At 28.8% G+C, this 22894-nt stretch overlaps 1 protein-coding gene across 11 annotated transcripts; it reads right to left on the reverse strand.

Annotated features, from left to right (window-relative positions):
* Nucleotides 1-10511: 10511 nt before the first annotated feature.
* LOC100200744 (proline-rich protein 5) lies at nt 10512-22144 on the reverse strand. 11 transcript variants are annotated; one of them, XM_065813833.1, is made up of 6 exons: nt 22077-22137; nt 21132-21169; nt 11905-11991; nt 11677-11725; nt 11353-11597; nt 10512-11233 (listed from the first exon to the last, which is right to left on the reverse strand). In XM_065813833.1, the coding sequence occupies exons 5-6, from the start codon at nt 11591-11593 to the stop codon at nt 10617-10619; spliced, it is 858 nt and encodes a 285-aa protein (XP_065669905.1). In that variant the 5' UTR covers nt 11594-11597; nt 11677-11725; nt 11905-11991; nt 21132-21169; nt 22077-22137; the 3' UTR covers nt 10512-10616. The 11 variants fall into 11 exon arrangements, with proteins under 11 accessions (XP_065669905.1, XP_065669904.1, XP_065669908.1 ...); XM_065813832.1 differs by having other exon boundaries at nt 21988-22102; XM_065813836.1 differs by having other exon boundaries at nt 11353-11613; nt 21988-22102.
* Nucleotides 22145-22894: the final 750 nt, after the last annotated feature.

A 22894-nucleotide genomic window follows, 5' to 3' on the forward strand; every position in this document is an offset into this window, starting at 1 on the left:
CTTATAAGATCCAATTTTTGTTCTGGCCAGTGCAATTATCAGCCCAGAAAATAAAATCTTGTACATCCCTTTGGTTACTAATTAAAGCCAATATTGAGTCCGTAACATTTTCAGATTAACGCCCAGCAATGGATTCTTGCCAAAGTACACAGTGGCATAAGGCATTTGGTTTTAATTGAGCAAATGTTTCATTAAATACCACTAGTCTACTGGTAAAAAAAGAAGATTTAGTATCTGGCATATTAGTAATTAATATAACTTTTTGTAAGTCCATTGAGAAGATACAAGTTGACTCGATACTCAGTTTAAAATCTTCCTTATATTTCGACATTGCTGCTACAGCCTTGGCTTTATGGTTTTCTAAAAGTGTAATATTATCTCTTATTTCATTCTCATCAGAGAATTTCCAATTATATTTTGATAGGTAGAGCAATCTTCAAATTTATCAATTGTGGGATTTCTTAAATATCTATTTAAATCTTTTATGATTTGTCTATAAAACTCTTGAGAGCAATAGTTTTTATGTTGAGAGCAAAAATCATCATACATGGCTTTTACTGTTAGTCCAAAAGGCAAGTACATTATATATTGTGCATTAAGTTGCTGATAATGACTTACAGATGGTTTGTACAGCCGTATATGATCAGCTACAATATCTTTGGGTATACATTTTTTAATATTTTAAGTAACAGATGACATAAAAAAGTTACTGTTCATATTTTTAACTAGTTCTGTTAAAACAGAATCATTTTTATAGCCAAGAACATTTAGAAGAGTGGTCTTACATACCTGTACTTCTTTTTTTTGGAGTCTGAAAGTTTGTAAATCCTGGATTGTGACTTTTTAAAGCTATTAACAGAACCCTCCACTGTTGTTCGACGTTTTAAAGATGTAATTGTTACACATTTTGTTAAAAATTGTCTCCTCTGGACATATGTTGTTAGAGACAAATAAGTTTTCCATAAAAACTTTTGATGATCAGTGGATAGATTGTCTCTACAATTATTTCTAACCTCTACAGGGCATGTAAGAGAACGGGTTGGATGTTTTGTCTTGGCATTGACATTTTTTAATTTCCTTTTTTCTTCTAATACTGCTTTCTTATCTGCCAGACTAAATTTCTTATATTTCCTTGCAGTTTCAATAAGTTGATTATCTGGAATATGTTAAATATTTATATACATGTAAATATGATGTAGTAACAACTGCATTGTTGTAGGTATATATAAATTATTTAGTACCTTGATGTTCAGTAACTAGGGTTAAATCAGGATCAAAGTTAGAGTCATCCAAATCCTCTTCAACCTCTTCAACTAAAAAATATAAATACTAGTACACAATTTTATGTGACATTTAAATATGATGTATTAACAAATGCATTGTTGTGTATATAAATTATTTAGTACCATAATGTTCAGTAATTGGAATATAATCAGGATCTAAGTCACTGTCATCCAAATCCTCTTCAACTTCTTCAACTAAAAAATATAAATATTATAATATATAAGTAATACAAAATGGTGTGACATGTATATAAGTATACAAAATGGTGTGACATGTAAATAAGTTATATTAATAAATAAATTGATTGTGTATATAAATTATTCAGTACCTTGATCTTCAGTAATTGGAACAAAATTGCTGTCATCAAAAACATTTACAACTTCTTTAACTAAAAAATATAATAAACACTAATATAAAATACAACATGACGTGTTAATATGTTGTGCAACTAACTAAATAATATGTGTGTATAAAACATTTAGTACCTTCATTAGCAGTAATAGTAATAAAATCAGGATCTAAATCATCTTCAACGTTGTCGACTAAAAATAGAACTACATGTTAATGTAAATACATAATATAATAATAAGTAATTACTTAAAAGAACTTATGTATGCGTTTTGGTAATGCATAATTGTGATCCCAGTCCATAACTCTTTTTTCGATTAGTTATTTAATGTAAAAATTTAAGAATTAAAATCGTTGCTAGTAGTTAGTTACTGTGTTTTGAGTTTAAATTTCACTACGCTTGAAATATATTTTCGGCAGATTACAATCATAACAAATTCAAAACACACTATCTACAACTTTGTGTAGATATTGGGTTTTGTTATTGTTTTTTTTATTTATCAGAATAAAATGTTGTAGTTACTGTGTGGTAACTCCTGATATAATTGTCTGTTTCCAAATAGGATATTACATAAAAATTCTGCATGAGTTGGTATCAAAGAGTATATAAAAAAGTAAATTTTGATAAAAATGTTGGTTACTTTGTTTTGACGTTGTACAGCTGATTTATAAAGCAGTCCTCGGAATTAGGAAAAATTATGTCGGCAAAAATTTTTTTGCCGACCTAAACTGTTTTGGGTCGGCATCAGGCCAGCACAAAATTTAGAAACAGGGTTCGACGAATCAATGAACAGAAAACATTTAGCATAAAATTTGAGAAAACCGATTTTTCTTTCAAACATCGACGTTCAAAAAATTTAAAAAAAGAAAGCAGCATTTTTAAACTTAGTTTATTATAATTAGTTTATTATAATTATTTTATTCAAAGTTAATGAAACATTCGATTTTTTCCGTTTTTACTTAATAAAATGTTAGTTTTTTCCCGTTTATTTTAATTGTTTTATTAAGGTTTTATTACATATTTTTTATTAACTGTTTTATTACATACCCCCTTTATTTTACAGAAACTGAAAAATAGATAAATAAAAAATAAATACAAATATTACTATCATATTTGACGTAAAATTTAAGGAGGAATACGTTGTTAAAGTTATTTTTTGCATATTTTTTAGCAGTAAAACTGATTTAAGCACCTTTTTTAAAGAATAATATTTGTTTACCTTTCAGCTGCATGTTAATTTAAATTTATTAATCATACTTTCAATCCTAATTTTGCTCAGTACATGTCTTTTAAAAGTGCAAATGGATGTTTTGTTTATATGTGACTAAACACATTTTGTTATAGGTTGTCTAGATCATATCCCATATACAACAATTTTATTATATATAATATGTGTTCACTCCACTACGCCTATCCCTTAATCAGTCGTTGTATGTACATTCTGCTGCACTTATCCCTATATTTATTGATATATGTACACTCATTATCTTTATCCTTAGATTGTTTACTATTCGACAAACTACTAAAGTCGTCAAAACCATTGTGAGTGGGATATGACTAAAAACAACCTTTGTAATAACAACTTTTCAAAAATAGTTTAAGAAATCATTTTTGAACTAAAAAGATATCATTTTCTTGTAACCAGTTTGCACACACTAAAAAGACGGTTTAACACGAGTTAGCATCTGGTTCTTTACTGTCAACAAGTAACTCTATGTGGCAAAAATAAACTTTTAAATAATTCTTGAAAACAAAGATGATTATAACATTGCTAATAATTTTGGTTTATTGAAATTTTTAATAAAAAAACTTCTTGCTCAGACTGTGCAAATATTGTTAATGTTAGAAATAATTAAGTTAAGCAACAAAGATTTAGTTTAGAACTATACGTTTCATGTATTTGAAGTTCTTGTCAATGACATTAAACATTCGAATCTTACAAGAGTCCTATTGCAATACATAAAAAAAACAACAGTATCACAAAATAGTAGAGAAAAGTCCTTTACTACTAATGTTTAAATGGTGATAGCATTTAGAAAAATTTATAAAGCTCATTGAGCTAGTAAATCTTTTACCTTTTTTTTAAAAAGCTTACAACAATATTACTAATGTTTTGCATGGTATATATAATAGTGTTTGTTAAGTATTTATGACTAAAAATGCCATTAAAACAGCAAAAATAAGGAAGCAAAAAAATAAAAATAAAATAACCTCAACAGTTTCTGTAGATGGTTAATGGCAGAAGATAGGACACAGTTCACTAAATATCCTAAAGAAAAATATCAAGAAAAATTTTTGAAATACGTAATTACATAATTATTTGAATTACATTAACTTTTTTTTAAAATGCTATTTTTTATGTAACTATTTTTTTTGTTTAATTTTATAGTTTTGCACTATTAGATAACTTAAAAGTACTTTGTTTATATGCTTCAATAAAGATCATAAGGATGATGAAAATGCTAAAGTGGGCAAAACTACATAAAATATGGACCATCAATAACTGAAAACGCTGACCGACATGTCGAAGTTTTAATTATTTGGTTCAAAGATAAGATTGTTTGTCTGAAAAAAAAAGATTGTTGAGTTTATAATAAAATAGCGAGTACTATTGACTGTAAAACATGTGGGTGTAGTGTTAAGGTGTCGGGCTGTTTTGGTTAGAATGCCACAGGTGAAAATAGAAGGGGTAATGACAAAAGTAGTTTACTTGTTACTCTTAAAAAGTTATGCTACACCTTCGCAAAGATGGGTTAATGAGAAGCAATTTATTTTTTCAAAAGAAAATGAATTAAAGTTTAAATCTATATTTAAAAAAATATGTTTAAGTTATTCGACTGAGATAACGATCAACTATTAAATAAAATGATTTAGCCTACCCTAATTACAAGATCTGTCTCATAAAATGATTCATAAAATGTGGAAAAAACTTATTAGTTAGTGGCATAAAGTCGACTTTGAAAAATTGGATAAGTTTTAATAAATTGAATAAATTGGATAAGTAAAATGTCAAGAATATTTATAGCAGTTATTGTCATAAACTTTATACCTTTTAATCACCCTTTAAAAGGGCGATTAAAAGGCAAGTAAATTAGATATTAATCTTATCGGACCTTATATTAATTTTTTGTAAACCTAATAAAAACAAAGATAACATATAATTCAGGTAGATTTTGTTTTAAGTTTTTCTCCCAATAGTAAGTAAAACTTTCAAATATCAAAAAGTACGATCATTCTAATAATTATGGACGGTAGTGTAGGTATTTATTATGCAGTTAATAATGTTAAATCTGGTTAAAGATCAATAATACAAAAACTTGGATTGCCAGTTTCACAGTTTATGCTTAATGGATTTGGCAAAAGTTATCCAGAGCGCATGCTTATTTTGCTGGTATATATTAATGAATTCATAGTATTTTTATCAGTTTAATTTTATTTTTGTGTTTTTCTTGGTGTTTAATAATTAGCGATTTTGTAAACTTAAAAACATGGTATTTCAAGATCAACATAAGTTTTTAGATTGAAATTTTCCCATCATATTCTTTATTTATAAGGGATCGTCCATAAACTACGCAACGCTAGTTGCGTAGTTTATGGACTATTTCACTAATAAATTAAACAAAAAAGGTCAAAAGTTTTTCCTCGCAGAGCTTAAGGTTAAATAAAAAAATATTATCAAAATAGCGCTTTAAGTTTAATGAAAATCGCCGTGTAAAAAGCGTGGCGTAATTTATGGACGATCCCTGCAGTTAGTCCAAAACTGATGTTTTACGGCAATAAAATGTCATTTTATGGCACTTTTTAAGGATATCTCTAATAGGGAATACCATCAATGAGTAAAAAATATTAGTATCTTCTTGACATTTTAGTGCGTTTTAGTTTTGTTTAAACTATTTATATATAAAGTTGCTATATAATGAAAACTGAGAATAATTTCAATTAGTAGTAGTAATACAAGCTACTGTAAAGACTATTGTCGCGGAACATAAAGTTTAGAATTTATACTCTATCAGCCGTTAACAAATGTTTATCTAGTCTCGCTTTAAAAGAATTTGCTGTCATTGCAGGAACCACTTTTTTAGGTAAAGCATTCCAATGAGGTATTAATCTGTTCGTAAAAAATTGTGTCTCAGGGTTGTTTGTGAAAATTCTCTTTCAAATTTCATAGACTTTGGGAAGAAGCTTTATGAAGCTCTTTATACCATATCTTATCAATCCCAATTGTTATTTTGAAAAACTTAATAAGATCACCTCTTGTACGTCTTGTTTCCAGATTTGTGAAACCCAACTTTACCAATCTTTCAGTATAACTTAGATGTTTTAGTTCAGGTGCTAGCTTTGTTGCTCGTCTTTAAATTTTTTCAAGGTCATTGATATCGTTTTTATTACCTGAACTCCACACTGGAATTGAATATTCCAGGTGTGGTCTAACCAGCGATGTGTATAATTGCCATACCATTTCAGTATTAAGATAACTAAAACTTTTTCTTATTAAACGGAAGATTCTTTGTGCTTTACTAGTAGCTGCTTGAACCTGATGATTCCATTTCATATTGAATGAAACTATGATACCTAAGTCTAATTCTTTTGTTGTCGTTTTTAGAAAAAAAACTTTGATTGTTGTGTTTCATAGTGTAGTTATAGTTAATATTTTTTCTTCCAATCTGCATAACTGCATTTGCTTATGTTAAAATCCATTAACCATACATTTGACCATTCAGTAAACAAATCAATGTCATTTTACATATTAATTAGATCATTATGTTCTTTTAAAACAGATATGAATTTAGTATCATCAGCGTATAGTTTTGTAATTGAAGAGATACATTGGGAAAGATCATTGATATATAACAGAAAGAGAAGAGAACCCAATACAGAGCCCTGTGGCACACCACTATAAACCTCGCATTAATCTGATACAGCTTTACCCATTACCTCTCTTTGTTTTCTGTTTCTCAAAAAAAGAATCAATCCAATTTAAAGTATTACCTTTCATTCCATAGTTAGAAATTTTATATATACGTCGATGGTGGGGTACCTTATCGAACGCCTTTGCAAAATCTAGGAATAATATATCAACTGGATAACCATCTTTAATTTCAGTTGTAATAATATCGAAAGTTTCTAATACGTTTGTTAGGCACCCTTTATTTTGTACAAATCCATGTTGTTGAGGCGTTAACAGATTGTTTTCTGTTATATAAATTATCATCTTTTTTCTAATTATTTTCTCTATTATCTTACTTGGTATCGATGTTAAAGAGATAGGTCTGTAGTTGAGTGGATCTTTCTTATCTCCTTTTTTAAAAAGTGTTTGCAGATAATTCTAGCATAATTCTGGCAGCCATAATTCTGGCAGCTCTCCTGAATGAATCGATTTCTTGAGTATTAAAGTAATTAAGTACAATATCTTCTTTTAGTTCTTGGTCCCAGTCACATTCAAATAATTGCATTGTTTTATTGATGAAATGTGGTGGATCTTGATTTTCTTTGACAAATACTGATTGGAAACTACAATTTAGTAGATTAGCAATGAATTTTTTTATCGGTTATTATTTTATGTGTTTGATTTTTTCTTTGTGCACATGCATAGAAGAGTTTTTGGTTATGTTTTACATCCTTTGCTAAGTTTATTTCATAATCAAGAGTAGATTTTTTAATTTGATTTTTTATCATTTTATTAACTAGTTTGTATTCATTATTTAAGTTTGTATTTTTGAAGTTTGTAGCACGCACTCTGCACCATAGGCTACGTTTTTTCTAATTAGACTCTTTAATTGATTTTTTTTATTGATGCAAGGATTTTGGATAGAACAAGTGGGTTTGAAGTGGTGAGGAATATATTGTTTTGCAATCTTTTTCATAAATTTTTAAAAAGTATTTATAACATTGGTTTGCATAATTTAACCAAGTGGAGCATCATATTCAATGTTGAATACTAAATCTAGATTGTCGCATATTATTAAATCTAATATATTTGTTGGTTTATCAATAGCCATTTGAAAAGTTGGTTTGCTAACTATTTGATGTAAATAATTGTTTTGCAAATTATTTATTAATGCTCTGCTTGTTTGGAAGTTTTGTTTTAGCTCGATAGTTCTGTTTGCATTCCAAAAAATATTTGGGTAATTAAAATCACCAACGATCATTACATTTGAGTACATTCCATTCATTACTTCTTTTATGGCAGATTTTATTAATTCATTAACTGCATTATTTATTAAGTCAGTACTGTTTGGTGGTCTGTATATACATCCAGCTAATGTTTTTGTTTTATGAAATACAATGCTACACCATATTTGTTCAACTTCTTTATATAAAGGTGAAACCGATACTTCATAAGCATATATATCATATTTTGTAAATATTCCGACACCTCCTCCTTATTTATTTGTTTTATTATTGTAAAAGCAGTTGTAGTTGTTAATATTAATAATTGAGTCATTTTGGAACCATGTTTCAGTAATAAGTATGATATCTGGTGAATCGATCATAATTTTTGTTTCAAACTTTGCTATTTTATTTACTAAAGATGTAGAATATGCATACCAATACTTAAGATAATCATATTTTTTATTGAATGGGAAAATACTGTCAGATTTGTTTATATTTACATTTGATGATGAATTAATTTTTAGCTTAATTCTTAAACTAACTTAGTCCTTTAAATATTTTTTTAAATTCAATTGTAAATAAAATAATTAAAAAACAAATTTATTTAAAAAACACATTAAAACGAATGTTTTATTTAATTACATACAACGTTCGTTTTAATGTTGTAATTTTAAAATTAATTTGTTTAGAATTTCTAAAAAAAGTTTGCTTTGCTGCTTTCATTTTATTTATTTTACTTAAAATAAAACAAAACGATAAAATAAAACAAAAAAAATTTCAAGTAAAACGTTTGTTTTGCCGTTGCTATATTAACTATTTTATCCAAAATTAAGATAAAATGTTAGTTTTTTTTCGTTTTTATTTTAACAGCTTTGTTTAGAATTTAAATAAAACGTTCGTTTTCCCGATTTTATTTTAATTATGCTATCTAAAATTTAAATAAAACGGTTTTCTTGCTGTTTTTAGTTGATTTAAAATAGCAAATAAGATTGAGTTCTAAAATTCTTAGGTCGGCAAAAAATAACTTATATGTAAATGAAAAAAAATTATTATTATATTTGTTTAGAATAAAGTATTTATCTTTTAATAAAAATAAGTTATTTTTTAAATAAAAAAACGCCACCGTCTGCAATTGATCTCAATTTTGCTCTGACGCCTTTCATAAGCGGCTGTAAAGAATTTAAATCGATTTCTTGTAGTTTTAATTTAATTCAATCAATCAAAACTTGTTCTGTTGAAGCTTGCCAATCTCCCTCGTAAACATTCTGTGCCAAATGTTTCCAAAAGTTTTTAATTGGTCGTGCTTGAGGCACATTTGGGGGATTGGATTCTTTATCAACGTAATAGACATATTGGTTCATCCAATTTAGAGAATCTTCAGAATAATGAGAACATGCTATATCTGGCCAAAATAAATAGTTAAATTCTCCATGATACTTGTGAATGAATGAAAGAAGTCGTTTTTCTAAACATTTATCAATATAGATTGATGAATGATGCTACAGCCTAGGAAGTGCAAAACAATGGCTCGGACATACTACGGTCAGATATGGTTATCCACATTTATAATTTTTTTGGAAATTTCTCTTTTCCTATAAAACGAACGTTTTCTGGGCATGTTTTTTTGTTGGTTGTGTAATATCCAGAAATTCCAGGCATGTTATCTCCTGCAAAACAAAAGTATTTTTCGTCGTCGATGACCAGAAGCAATTTTTTGTTATAGAGTTGGTTAACTAGTTTCCTGCTTCTTTTCTTTGCGTTTAATTGTTGTTCTAAAGCTTATTTTGGAGTTTTTTTACGTTTTCTATACTTAATATTCATTTTTTTTAAGAGTCGACCAATTGTCGAGTGATTTACACCAAATTTAAAACCTGTTTTTCTCTAATTGACCCCTTTTCGATTGTTGAGAAGTCTCGAGAAGTCTTTTCTCTAGTCCAGGATGTTGGACAATCAGGGTGCTTTCTATCAGAAAAGGATTGAATAGTTTCAAGTCTTTTTAGGTTATCATATATTGAACTTCGAGCAAATCCTTCCTTTTCAAAATGATTTATGATTTCTTTTTTTTTTTATTAGGTTTATTTACAAAAAAACGTTTTGTGTCGCTTTCGAAAAGAGTCTCTTTCAGCTGCATTTAACCTCATTTTAAATAATTGAGTTTCAAATAATAAAGTTTACATTTTATTTTATAGAACGTTTATGCCTACGCATAAGACCACAAAAACAAATTATTATGCTCAAATAATTAAATTCAGATTCATCCGATAACTACCACATCACCCGTTACATATAAAAGTTTCTAATTTCTATAAAATATTAGTTTTTACTAAACCATAGAAATGATTGATTTTTTAAATGTCAAATGTGTAATTATCGTCATATTACTTTTATATTATAATTAATACTACTTTTGTCACAAGAAAAAAACATTTGGTTTTTTATAGGCTAAGATTTCTAAACTTCGAACAAGCGTGTGAAAGTTTAAAGTATTGGAAAACATTTAATAACTTTGTCTGACGCACACTGGTATAAAGTAGTAGACCTGTTAATAGATTTATTATTAGACACAAGGCAGAGAACAATTTTACTAAGACTGACTTTGGTACGAATTCGTTTCAGAATTTCAACTGAGCAACACTTTGCAAATTGCTTAGCAAACCTACCTCGGTTTGTGCTTATATAGTTACTCACTTTCTTTTAATTTTTTTTAAGCTTTTGCACTTATGCTAATGTTTTCGGTAATCGGGTACACGTAAAAAATCATATATACTACATCTTATGCTGCTTTTTTTTTGTACATAAAGTACAAGTTGCTTAATACGTAAAAACAAATAAATTCGCCATAAAATAAAATATAAATAGATCAAAAACATCATTTTACAGATTCCAAATCAAGCATTCCTTCTCTGCTTTCCCATCTTTGATTTCTCTCTCCAATATATTCAGATAGCTCATTTGATTCACTTAAAGTAACACTAAGAGTACTAACTTCGTGTGTTAGTTGAGAAATTTTTGTACTTTCCTCTGATGTTTTAGTTAGTTTTTTTTTATCTTTTTTTTTACTTAGAGAATTGCGAGTTGAAGAGCTACTAACTTCTATCTCATCAAAAGGAGGATAATATCCTTTTACACCTATATAAGGGCGAACTACTTTTACGGTTAGTGCTTCCAATCGCATATAGTTTTCACTAGCAGGTTTCGACTCGTGAATGCTAGCTAGAACTATAAACATTTGCTTTATGTGCGGTGAAATGTTTTGCCCGTTTTCAAGCACTGCCTCTATTCCTGTTTTTAACAAAACTAAGTCTCTGAAGGCAAGCAATGTAATATTTCTTACTTCAAAAACGAGATCTCCCAATGGAATGAAAATTGCCATTATCTCATGAAGGGTCGTTGAATAAAAATAATCCCAAGCATCAGATAAACAACACAGGATATCTTTTAGTTTCTTTCGTTTCTCTTCAATTGAAAATCGTAGAACAATCATTCCTAATAGTAATTAAAAAATAAAACATGAAAATGAGTAAAAAAAAAAAGAAAAAAAGAACCATAGCAGACGCAGTTATGCAGAATATTCCAATAAAATAACAATTACAAAAGTTATTTACCTAAATTAAGAATCGTGTTTCGATAGTAATCCAGTATTTCTTTAGGTTGATCCAACTTCAAAAGATTACGAATTTTTTCATTGGCCACATCAAGTTTAAGAACGTAGACTCGTTTGTCATTGTTGTTTTCGTCATTGTTAACTAATACATTAACGTACTTTTGTATATATTTCCAACTTTCATTGCGGATTGCAGATGATGCTTTTGCTTTAGAACTAGCAATTTTTTTTGCATCAGACATTTTGCTATTAAATTTAAAAACTAAAATTCATTTCAATTTTACTTTTTTTATAAATTTATTTTAAAAACCAAGGTTGAATTTACTTTATTTTTGTATTCCAATTTTTTGCAACAACAAATACACTTTAATAATCTAAAAATGATAAATCAAATAAAGTTAGTAGCATGATTACGTTAAATACCGCACCATAAATTTAACCATGGCAAAATTAAAGTTAACTATCGTTTGATAAAGTTAAGATTAAAAATAACAAATAATATTATATGCAATTATTAATTTAAAAAAATATAAATACAATATTAAACACTCACTCTACTTTATATAAAACAAAGCCAAAGAAGCTGAAGGGGGCTAAGAAGCCCCTGGCCAAATCGACTTTTTTGTTTATTAAAGTAATTCTGCAGTGTAAAAAAAAAAAAAAAAAAAAAAATAATTTCAAGTATCTATGGAAAATAAGATTTTATTTTTTTAAAAAGTGTCCGCTTTTCCGGAAAATTGTCCCTAAAAGCGGACATTTCTAAATTATATGAAAAAAACATAGATAAATCGGTAAATTCAATATTTTTATTTTTATTGTTAAAATATATACGTAATAATATACAAACAAAAAAACATAAGCAAGCTTGAGTTTGAAATAAAAATGAAAAGTTTATAAACTAAGTTCGGCAACTTTTCGTGCAAAAGAATTCTTCGCCTTTTATATATCATTTTGGGAGACAAGGTTCACAAAGCCACGAACTGCAACTTGACTTTTCACAAGTTTTCCATAAAACTTGCATCTCTGGCTTTTCATTTTCAAAAAACTTTTGGCACTTTTTGTACTTTTTTTTGGCTTTCTTGGCAGGAGTTTCTACTTCTGCTGCTTCAATTTCAACATATCTTCGTTTTAATAGCTTTGCGTCTTTTTCTTCTTTCTTCTTAACTTGTTTAATCACGCTTCTTCTCTAAACGCTTGACCAGCCACTGTTCTAACGTTTCTGGCTTTTTTTGCAGGATGCTTGTAAGCGTTTAGGAATTGAAATTGCTTCAAGAGAGCTCTTTCAAGACTGATTTTTACACGAGTCACCAATTCTTCTTGAGAAGTTAAATTTGTAGTTAAAATTGAAGTTGGAGTTGTAGGCGGAATTAAGGTTTGTGTTTATTGAGCAGTTTGAGGCAAAGAACTTGGATTGCGTGGTGATTTTGTAAATGCTGATGATGTTATTAAGGTGTTAATAAAAGTTTGACAAATTTGTAAACTTGATTTGTCAATGCTGTCTTGATTTAATGGAAAGAGCCCAGTGTTTTCAAAGCCAGCAATGGTTTGAGTACGAGTTTTGAGTACACTTTGTTGCTTCTATACGACTGTATAAGGAGACTTTAGAAATTTTTTTTGGACAAACTGCTAAAACCAATTTCATCATAAGATTTTCTTAAAATATCACGCCAAACATCTTTAACATGGCAAAAGACACCAACAACAAGGCTGCAGAATGTGAGATAAATGGGCGGGAATCTTATTTAATGCGTTTTTTATTGTTTCCTCAGTGTAAGGCTTCCCTTTTGTTTTATTTTTTGCCATTATAAGTTTAGTAAATTCAATTCAGTTAAAGATTTTTGAAATTGAAAAAGCGATGCACTTTTGTGGTTACTTTGTGTACTTTTGCACTTCAACTTCAATAGTATAAGTGCAAAAGTACAAAATTAATTAACACGAAAGTGTGAAAACTTAAAAAACCCAAATGAAAAAAATTCAGCCAGTGTAAAAAAATTATAAAATAAATTAACTTTATCATAATAAAAAAATTCAAATTGTGTGAAAAAATAATAAACAGATTAATTTATTAAATTTCAATTGATTATAGGGTAAATTTATTGTGTCTGGTTTAAGGTAAAAACTGAAGAAAATCTTTTTTCCGTCATAACTTTTTAACGGAGTAAGATTATAAAAATCTAAAACTATTTTTGAAATTAAAAGAAAATTTCCAACAAAATAGCTTCTCTTGTTTTTAAATTGCCTTTTAAAATCTTTCATGCTAAAAACCAAATTTCCAAAAAAAAGTTTGATTTTTAGGGTTAGATTTTGTTTGAACTTAAATATCTTATTAAAGCAATCATCTGAATAATTTTTTTTTTTAATTTAATGTTTTTCCACACACTTAAAATTAAAAACAAAATTAAAATTTTTAAATTTTCAAAAACAAAATTAAAATTTTTCAAATTTGAAAATTTAAAGAAGGCAGATGAAGATATCTCAATCAGTATTACCTAGACGTAATGAGAAAAGATGTGAAGAAGCATGGTAATCAAACTGTATAACTCTAATTTGATAATCTAAGCAGAATGGGGATATCCTATAAAAAATAATGATTAACGAATTATTTTAAAAACTGATCAGATTAAAAAAATGTTACAATTAAACGTTTTAAAGAAACTTTGCCGAGAAATGACTTTGTTATTGGCTTTTTGAACTGCCAAGAAAATCATTTACCTCAAAGATTTTGACAAAAAGAGAAAAGATCTCGTGCTGAAGTTTTGATGAGAATATTTCATAATATGGAAATTTAAAAAACGTAATGCCTAAAAATATAGTCTTTCACGATTAAACAGATATACCTGGTGATCCGGGGAGAAAGGATGTTATCGTAAAGAGGAAATGCAAATAACCAGAACGTATCATTAATAGTTTAAAACACTTAATACCCATAAAGTTTGCAGTACCTGTTAATGGTAGACTACTCCCAGTGGGCACAGGACTAAAAAAAGACGTCTTTTGATCATTCAAAAGACTTTCAAAAACGTTCAAAAGACTTTCAAATGACGACTAAAATGTTTAAAAGACTTTTAAAAGATTTTTTTATGCGTCCTGTGCCCGCTGGGCTTCCACCTTGCGTTGTATTATAAGGCTCATCATTTGTACGGTATTTGGAGGGAGAATGAATCTTCAGAAGTACATTATAATTAAACTTCTATAGTGTGGGTTGACACAAATTTTTTTGAAGACTGGGTGATAATAATATTATTGCCATGTTTTAAACTCCAAACATTAAATGTTTATACTTATGTCAAATAAGGATGCTTTAGAAAAAATTGGGATGATTAGAGCCTGAATTTTAACCACAAAATATAAAATTTTAACCACAACTGCCCCAAAAGCGAGAGCAACAAATTCATAAATTGTAGTTGTTTTTATTATTCTTAATTTCTTTTTTTATTATTCTAAATTTACATTTATGGATAAATTTTAAATTTCATACAATATTCTCTTAACACTCTAAAATATAAAATATATATACTAAATTTATATTCATCGGTAAAATTTTTAGTTTCATACATTATTTTTAGAGCTTTCGAAAATTATGACTTTATAAAAATTTTAACTCCTTCAAATTGAGGGGATTCAAACTTTATATTTATTTACCAAGCTCTTGGTGGTCTTAGTTTGTTTTAAAGAACTGTGTACCATTAACTTTGACAAAAAAATTTACCTCAAATTACCTACTTAGTATTCTAGAGATAATCTTCCAAGCCTCATTTATTCCTGAGATTACTTTGTAATTTCAGAGATTGCTTTGTAATCTCAGGTGCGGCTTTTAGCTGATTTTTTAGTTCTGAACTTAAAAATAACACCCAAACTTAAAGTTTTACTTGCCCGAAACTTCTATAAAAATAATATTTTTTCAGATATTCAATGCTTTTTCGCTTTTTGTATATACTTTTTGTTATTATATCTAAAAGTGGTGAATAAAAATGGTGATGAAAAATGTCATTTTTTAAAAATTAAATAAAGCAAAAAAAAACTAGGCCTAAAAAGCATTTTCTCTTTTAGAAGACTAAAAATTAAGTTGAATTTTTTTATCTTTATGTTAGTCATTCATATGGTACGGATGACTAAGAAACGAATAAAGAAACGGTTACTTTACATAAAGGTGATATATAAAAACAGACAGCGGCTCAAATAAGGTGGCACCTTATTTGAGTCCCTGTCTGTTTTTATATATCATCTTTTATATTATAATGTAACCGTTTCTTTGTAATTTAATCTTTTTTTATATGAACACAAAGTATATATTAATGAAAAAATAAAAATTAGATTATTGGATATCATTTCTTAGAATATTGAAACAAAACTACATTTTTTTTACCGATGTTTCAAATCCTCTGTAAAACTTAAAAACGACTTAGTTAAATATGACATTGTTGCTTCATATTTAAAAGATCTTTATAAGTTAAGCGTAAAACGCCTCATTTATTTTAATGCAATTCATCATAATTTATATACAAACTAATTCTCTTGATATTTACAAATATGTCTTTATTTTATATACAACTACCTCTTTATACACATAAAACTATTTACAAGTAACGCTGATCAAACGTTAGCTTTAAAACAATCTTTAGCTATATTTTCACTTTCCCTTGGTCAAAACGACCACTCCGTCTCAAGATTATAATGTTCAGGGATCCTCCTATCACGCGAGCTTTATTGCAACATTGGCGTCTTGTTTGTTTCATTACCCGGCAGCACAATGCATAGTTCTTCATTATATTCTGAGTCCTTATTCAAATCATTGTCACCTCTTACTTGTCTAAGGTCTTCAGTCGAACCAATGTCAACTCTTGATTGTCTCAGGCCTCGTATATATGTTGGCACATTTTGTCCACTTATACCGTTTGCTCCGAGATTATCCCTGTAATTATTCCAATCTTGTATTCAGAGTCGCATCGGTTATCCGATGTTATGGCGATAAAGTATGGGGTTTAACCCATACTTTATCGCCAAGTTTAAAGTTGTTGGTTATCTTCTTCTAAGGATCATGTGCATTCTTATTCTTGTCAATTCCTCTCTATAATTTCTTATTGATATAACTTATTTACAAGTGCAGTAGAAGACTTACAACTATCTTTTGGACTAGCGTTATACCAATTAACTGCCTCGAGTATGCTGCAGGGAACTCTCTTCGCCGTTCTTTTGATAGTTGTTGTCTATTTAAAGTTATCACCAAAAAAAATGTAGCACCAGGTATATTTTTTGTCATGTCGCACATTTTTTATAAACGATGCAATAGTTAATCAACACATTCCGAAGAACACCACTAATGACAAGCGTATAGTAAGTAACGCATATTACTGATTGTTCAGGGAGAGAGCTGGCGCAAACGTCTTCTCCCTCGTTACGTTTTTTGGACACGTTCTTTATGTGTTCGCACTCTTAACACGAGTAACACAGATCATCACTTATCTCCCGTCTTCGACCTGACTTGTTTCGATTACTATTTCTTCGCAAATAACAATCTCTTTCAAAATGATTGGGGAGTTTACACTCATAGCAAACCGATTGTATTTAAACATCAAGCGGCCTTAGCTCAGCACATCTTCTCGTTACAGCAGCAGCAAAATTTTCATTTGTTCTATCGTTTTGTTCTTCAGTCATGAATGCTCTTGCTAGCGCAAGTATTTGTATAGTAGTAATTATTCATACGAGAACTTGACCTCAGCAATTTCCGAAACTTTTTCCAGCCATTCTGCAACTGATTGTTGATCGTTTCTACTAAACTCCGGAATTAACTTTAAATCAATTTTAGTTGATATTTTCGCCAAAATAGCTTGTTTCGCATTAAAAAGATCTTTATAAGTTAAGCGTAAAACGTGAAAGTACGATAATTAAAAAAATATAAATAATACAACTAACGGATTTAAAATCTTGAACTATGCTATATAATGCATAATATAATCAAGAACTTAGCTATATGCAGGTTGGATGCTCAAAATCCGGACAATTTTAAATTTGCCAGCATTTTTTTGTTTTTAAATTCTATGCTGCGAAATTCAAACATTAATCAAAACAAATATTGTACTCTTGGGAAAAAAAAATAAAAAATTGCAAATTTAGCACATCATGTCAAAGGAATATGACCGTAGAGTTGCCGTGGTTGAGTCCCTCCGCGCCGGGAACTCTGTCCGGGAGATTATAAAATTGTTTGGCTTCCCAAAAAGCACAGTTTATGATATTGCAAAGAGGTTTAATGATGGTGCAGAGTCTGTAGAAATAAGGCCTTCATCAGCAGAGTACAGAAGTCGATCAACAAAAACCCCAGCACCTCCATCAGGAAACTGAGCAAAGATATAAATGTGTCTCATTACACCATGAGAAGAGTGATCTGTGATGACCTTAGGTACAAGTCCTATGTCCTGAAAGTCAGGCAGATGCTGCCTGCTTCAATGAAGGAGAAGAGAGTGGCTAAGCGTTCCGTTCTTTTATCATCAATAAAACATGAAGCTGCCTGTAAACTTCGTTTTTTCAGCGATGAGAAAATTTTTACTGTGGATGCCAAAGTGAACAGAAGAAATGACAGATGGTTGGCTCAAGACCCAGAAGATGTCCCAGTGATTGGTCAGACAAAATTTCCAGCCTCTGTCCATGTCTTTATGTCTGTTTCCAGCAAAGGCCATGTCATGCCACCACACCTGAAGGGCCAAAATGTCAACAAAGGAGTCTACTTGGACCTTCTGATTAAGGTGGTAAAACCTTGGATGGACAAGTGTTCCAATGGTAGGCCATATGTGTTTCAGCAAGGCTCAGCTCCTGCTCATACCTCCAATTTGGTACAGGGTTGGCTTGAAGAGAATCTCCCTATGTTCTGGTCGAAGCAATTTTGGCCTCCAAACTCACTAGATCTCAATCCATTGGACTATTATGTCTGGGGCACTTTGGAACGTGAGACCAATAAATCAAGTCACAACACTGTTGAATCTCTAAAGCGAGCAATTACTACTGCAGCTGCCAACATGTTGGCCGATGAGGTGGAGTACGCTTGCTCCAAGTTCAGGAAGCGTATTGAGCAAGTCATTGAAGCTAAAGGCAGCTAAATTGAGTGAAATGAAAGCTCGTATATGTGTACATTACTGTTTAAAATTTCAGAAATAGAGCTTTGAAACTAATACTTTTATTGTAATTTTTATTTTGTGTCCGGATTTCGAGCATCCACCCTGTATTTTATAGTAAATATGGTTTTAAAACCTTAAACTTTGGGGTTTTGTTCAACACTTTCAAAATTCAGATGGGTTCCTGATAAAACCGAATATTTTTTTAGAATGTGAAGTTGGGTCTCAAATGAAACAAGACTATTTCAAAATTTAACAAATAATAGCCATATTTTATAAAAAAGACCTCAAAAAAGGAACCTGTCTGAATTAAAGCTTTTGAGCAAAAATATAGTTTTAAAATTGTGTGTTAATACGTTAAACTGGTGTTAATACGTTAACACCAAGTTTTAAAACCTTAAACTTTGGGATTTTTTTAAGACCCTTAAAATTCGAACGCAGTTGTTTCCTAAAAAGGATGTTTTAAAATCCATATTAAGTATTTAGTCATACTACTTTATTATATGAATTATTTAACATAAACAAATAAACATAATTTATACATTTAATTGTTTAAATGTTAAAAACATAAAATAAACACATTTTATCTAATTCTTAGAGAACTATAAGGAGGAAAATAATTTTTTATGTAAGGAGTTTTTCCTAATATAAGGTAAATAATTATTATCAAATTTAAACTTAAAACAAAATAATGTATTAAATTAAAGAAAGTAAATAATTTAAACTTTCGAATCAATAAAGTTGCGTTTTTGTGGTTTAAAAAAAAAACAATTACATTTCATTATCCTATTTGACTAATTGTCCGCAATTATTTTAATGGTTTTATGTTAAAGAGTACTTAAATTGTCTTTTTAAATGGTAAAGATTAGCAGTCGTTTTTTACGAGTTGCGGCATATTTAAGAAAATATAGATTAATTTCAAACAAAAGTAATTAAATGATTGACCTTTCAATTTCTCAAAAACTTATTTTTTCTTAAATCTCTATTTTCTTTACAACTTTTCAAAAATAATTAAAAACTTCCAATTCCCCCCCTGTTTAATATAATCATTTTTGATTAATTCTAAAAAAAAAATTAATTTTAAAATTTCCAATTGTATAAAAAGTTAAAACTTCTAACAATGGATTTGAGCTTCTCTCTATTGGTCAACATCAAAATTGTCCTCAATCTTTTGATTATGTCTAAATACAAAAAATATTTCATGATAATGCTTTAAACAAACTCCAAATATGTGGAACTACTACACTAAGGAAGACATGCTCATCATTTTTATTGTTAGGTACAGCTATCTATTTACTCTAATAGATTAACCTACCTTTAAGGAAACGGTAGAGTATTTAATTCCTTAAGTAAATGTGAAACATTCCACCAGTTTATAAGATACAAATTGCAATTAGTTTACGATAGTGCCACAAACATTGTGAAAATTGAATAAAAAAGAGCCATCGAAACAGCTACCTGTTTACAGGTAGCCGTTTATACTGACGGCTCTAGATCAGAGGATCTCTTCATAACTCTAACACTTCACTAAATCAATGATCATATTGATCATTGATTTGATAAAAAAAATTTCCTGTTTCTGATTTCAGGATATATGCTCAGACACTTCGACATCTTGAAAAAATTCAATAAGAAAATCATCAACAATCGTGTTGAAAAAAATGAATATGAATTGGAAAAAACTTGATATGCTGAAATGATGGAAGAAACACGACTCTGCATTTCTATTGCTAGCACAGCTAGTAATAAAAAATTGCGCTGCATTCTAGCTGCATCAAACTGCAGTGTTCAGAGAATGAATTATTTGTGATAAATTTAATATTTTCACTTAGCTAGCAAACCAATTGACCATGAATAATTATGTCCGCCTTTTCGTGACCTTAAAACTTTTTTTAAAAAAGCTCCTCAGCGTTAACACCAATGAGAACACCTGCAAATAGATCCCAAATCAAACTTTTCTTTTAAAACAATAAACCTTTTATCTAAACCATCAGCCTCTTTTTCATCATCTTCATCACAACCATCAAACCTTCAACAAATCAAAATAAAGCCAAAAAAATCCGAAAGAAATATCAGAAGCTGACGCTCAGCCTTTTTCAAGACCTGGTTTGTCTAGATTTTTAACAAAAGAGGGAAAAGGATTGCGATGAAATTACACCGCTGACTGAAATTGAAATCAAGAAACTGCATTTACAAATTTAAGTTTAAACTAAAAACAAGTTTAAGCGCTTGAGGTATTTAATTAAACTAGTATAAGTATTATAAGTATTATATTTTTATTATAATAATGCTAATAAAGTGGTATTAATAATGACGTGCCATTTAAACACGCATAACTAATGACGTATAATTCAAAACGGCATTACTAATGACGTATAATTTAAACAAAAATTGTTTGCGGGTTTCAGCAAACTAAAATAAAAAACTTTTAAACGACAGTTTTTTATAAAAACAAATAAATAATATAAAGAAAAAAAAATTAATTAAAAAATTAAGTTAAATTTTTTAAAATTAAATAAAAAATAGCAAAGTAAAACAATAAACCAATAAATAATTTAAAGAGAAATAAATAAATGAGGTTAGCATATTTTTTACTTTACTAGTTCATAAGTATTCTTTTATAAATATTACAATGAAACTAAAAAAATAATTAAAAAAAATAAACATCGTTTACCTTAACTATTGACAACACCGATGAAAAAGTTTCAGCAGCTAAAAACAAACAATTTTTAATTAAATACTCTCTAACAACAATCAAACGCTTTTGGTGTTCTTAAAAAGTTAAAAAGCTATTATTTAAACGCCAGCGATTTATCGCAGCTAAAGAATAAATTGTCAAAAAAGTAGAATAGGTCACAATTAGAATATAGTTTTATCAATAAATAGTGACTTATAATCTAAAAGGTTTATTAATGCAGTTTGTAAAAAAAAACAAAAAACTAAGATCTATCATTTTAACATAATCAAATACATCGTTTAAAAACCGAAACGTAGCTATCTACATAAAGAAGTTTATGCAATATATATTGTGTATGACGTAGGGTCATCTCATAGCAAATTTTCTCATAGCGTGCCTTGGACACGCAAGTTATAATAAAAATCAGTGTGTCGGAACACCCTGAATTTTAACACTGACAGTGTTAAAATACAACTGAATACATTCGTAATCAAAAAAAATAATTTAATAATTGACTGCATGAAGTCAGTTTGAATTTTTTTTTTATTAGCCTTCAATAAATATGTATTAATATAGACGCAAGAACGCTTACCGATGTCGTATGATAAAAAAACTTTGTTGTAAAATATTTTTTTCACTTTAAACTTATTTGCATAAACTGAGTTTTAACTCTCGAAGTAGTGGTGATATCTTCAATTTATCGTTGGTAAGTTATTTTACTTTCTTTAACAAATAAAATTGCAAGAAAAAAACTTTTGGCATTTTCATGTAACGTAAATTAAACAAAACATGAAAAAGTTGTTTTTTCAAAACTTTTATTAAAAAACTTTATAAAAAGATTAATAAAGGTTACCTTTTTATATTATATATGTTTGAATATATTAAAACTCAAGATGCTTAGTTGTAACGCATTTTAATTTAGAGCTAAGAGTATTTACTTACATGTTGCCACGAAAAACTTAGTGTGCATTTTGTAAACAATAAAACCTCTAGAAAAAACGCTGCATTTTTATCGAAATTCCCTAAGGGGTTTTATAATTTTAAAAACCTCTTTTAAAAGTTTCACGCGCAGAAAATTGCTTTTCTTCGTAATTCCCAAAGTGTATTTTTGTTCTTTAAATGTTGTTAGATAAGATTAAGTTTTTAAACGTTATTTGATCGTAGATTAGAAGAAAAAGTTGTATAGGCACCTTAAAATGTAATATATATTAGGGCGAAAATAAGAGAAGTCGTTTAAAAAAACGTATAGTTTTTAAATTTCTGTTTAAAAATACAAAGTAACATGACAACCATGACAACCATGACAACCATGATACCAATGCTTTTAGTCTGGACGCTAAGTGTAATTTTTTCTTGGAAATGAAGTGGACATTAAAAAAACTAATTAAATAGTTTAAGGTTGATGTCTTGAGTAAGAAAAACTTTACGTGCCCTTCTGAAAGTGCTTAAAGGGTCAAACTTGGGCCCTAATTTGGTGCTGATGACGTCACGCTGAAATATATTTTTCTATCTAAGTAAAAAATATAGATTTATATTAAACGTTTGATAACCTCTTGAGAAAATCATACAATAAATAATAACATCTTGAGAAATAACATCTGTACATATAGAGGGGCGCATAGTGTGTGGGGGATCCGGGTCAGTTTACCTCAGGCAGCACGTTTATGGGGCATCATTAATGGACAAAAAATACTAGAAGTGTTTTATTATACTTATTATTTTTATTTTAGTGATGCTAAGGTAGAGGCATTCAGTAAGTT

The sequence above is a fragment of the Hydra vulgaris genome, chromosome 12 (genome assembly GCF_038396675.1).
Source record: "Hydra vulgaris chromosome 12, alternate assembly HydraT2T_AEP".
Taxonomy (NCBI): Eukaryota; Metazoa; Cnidaria; class Hydrozoa; order Anthoathecata; family Hydridae; genus Hydra; species Hydra vulgaris.

Excerpts from the sequence above, each read along its gene's own strand:
- LOC100200744 (XM_065813838.1), bottom strand. The coding sequence starts at position 11,593 with ATGTCTGATGCAAAAAAAATTGCTAGTTCTAAAGCAAAAGCATCATCT. Across the intron at positions 11,234-11,352 it reads AAACACGATTCTTAATTTAG|GAATGATTGTTCTACGATTT; the intron begins GTAAATAACTTT and ends AATTACTATTAG.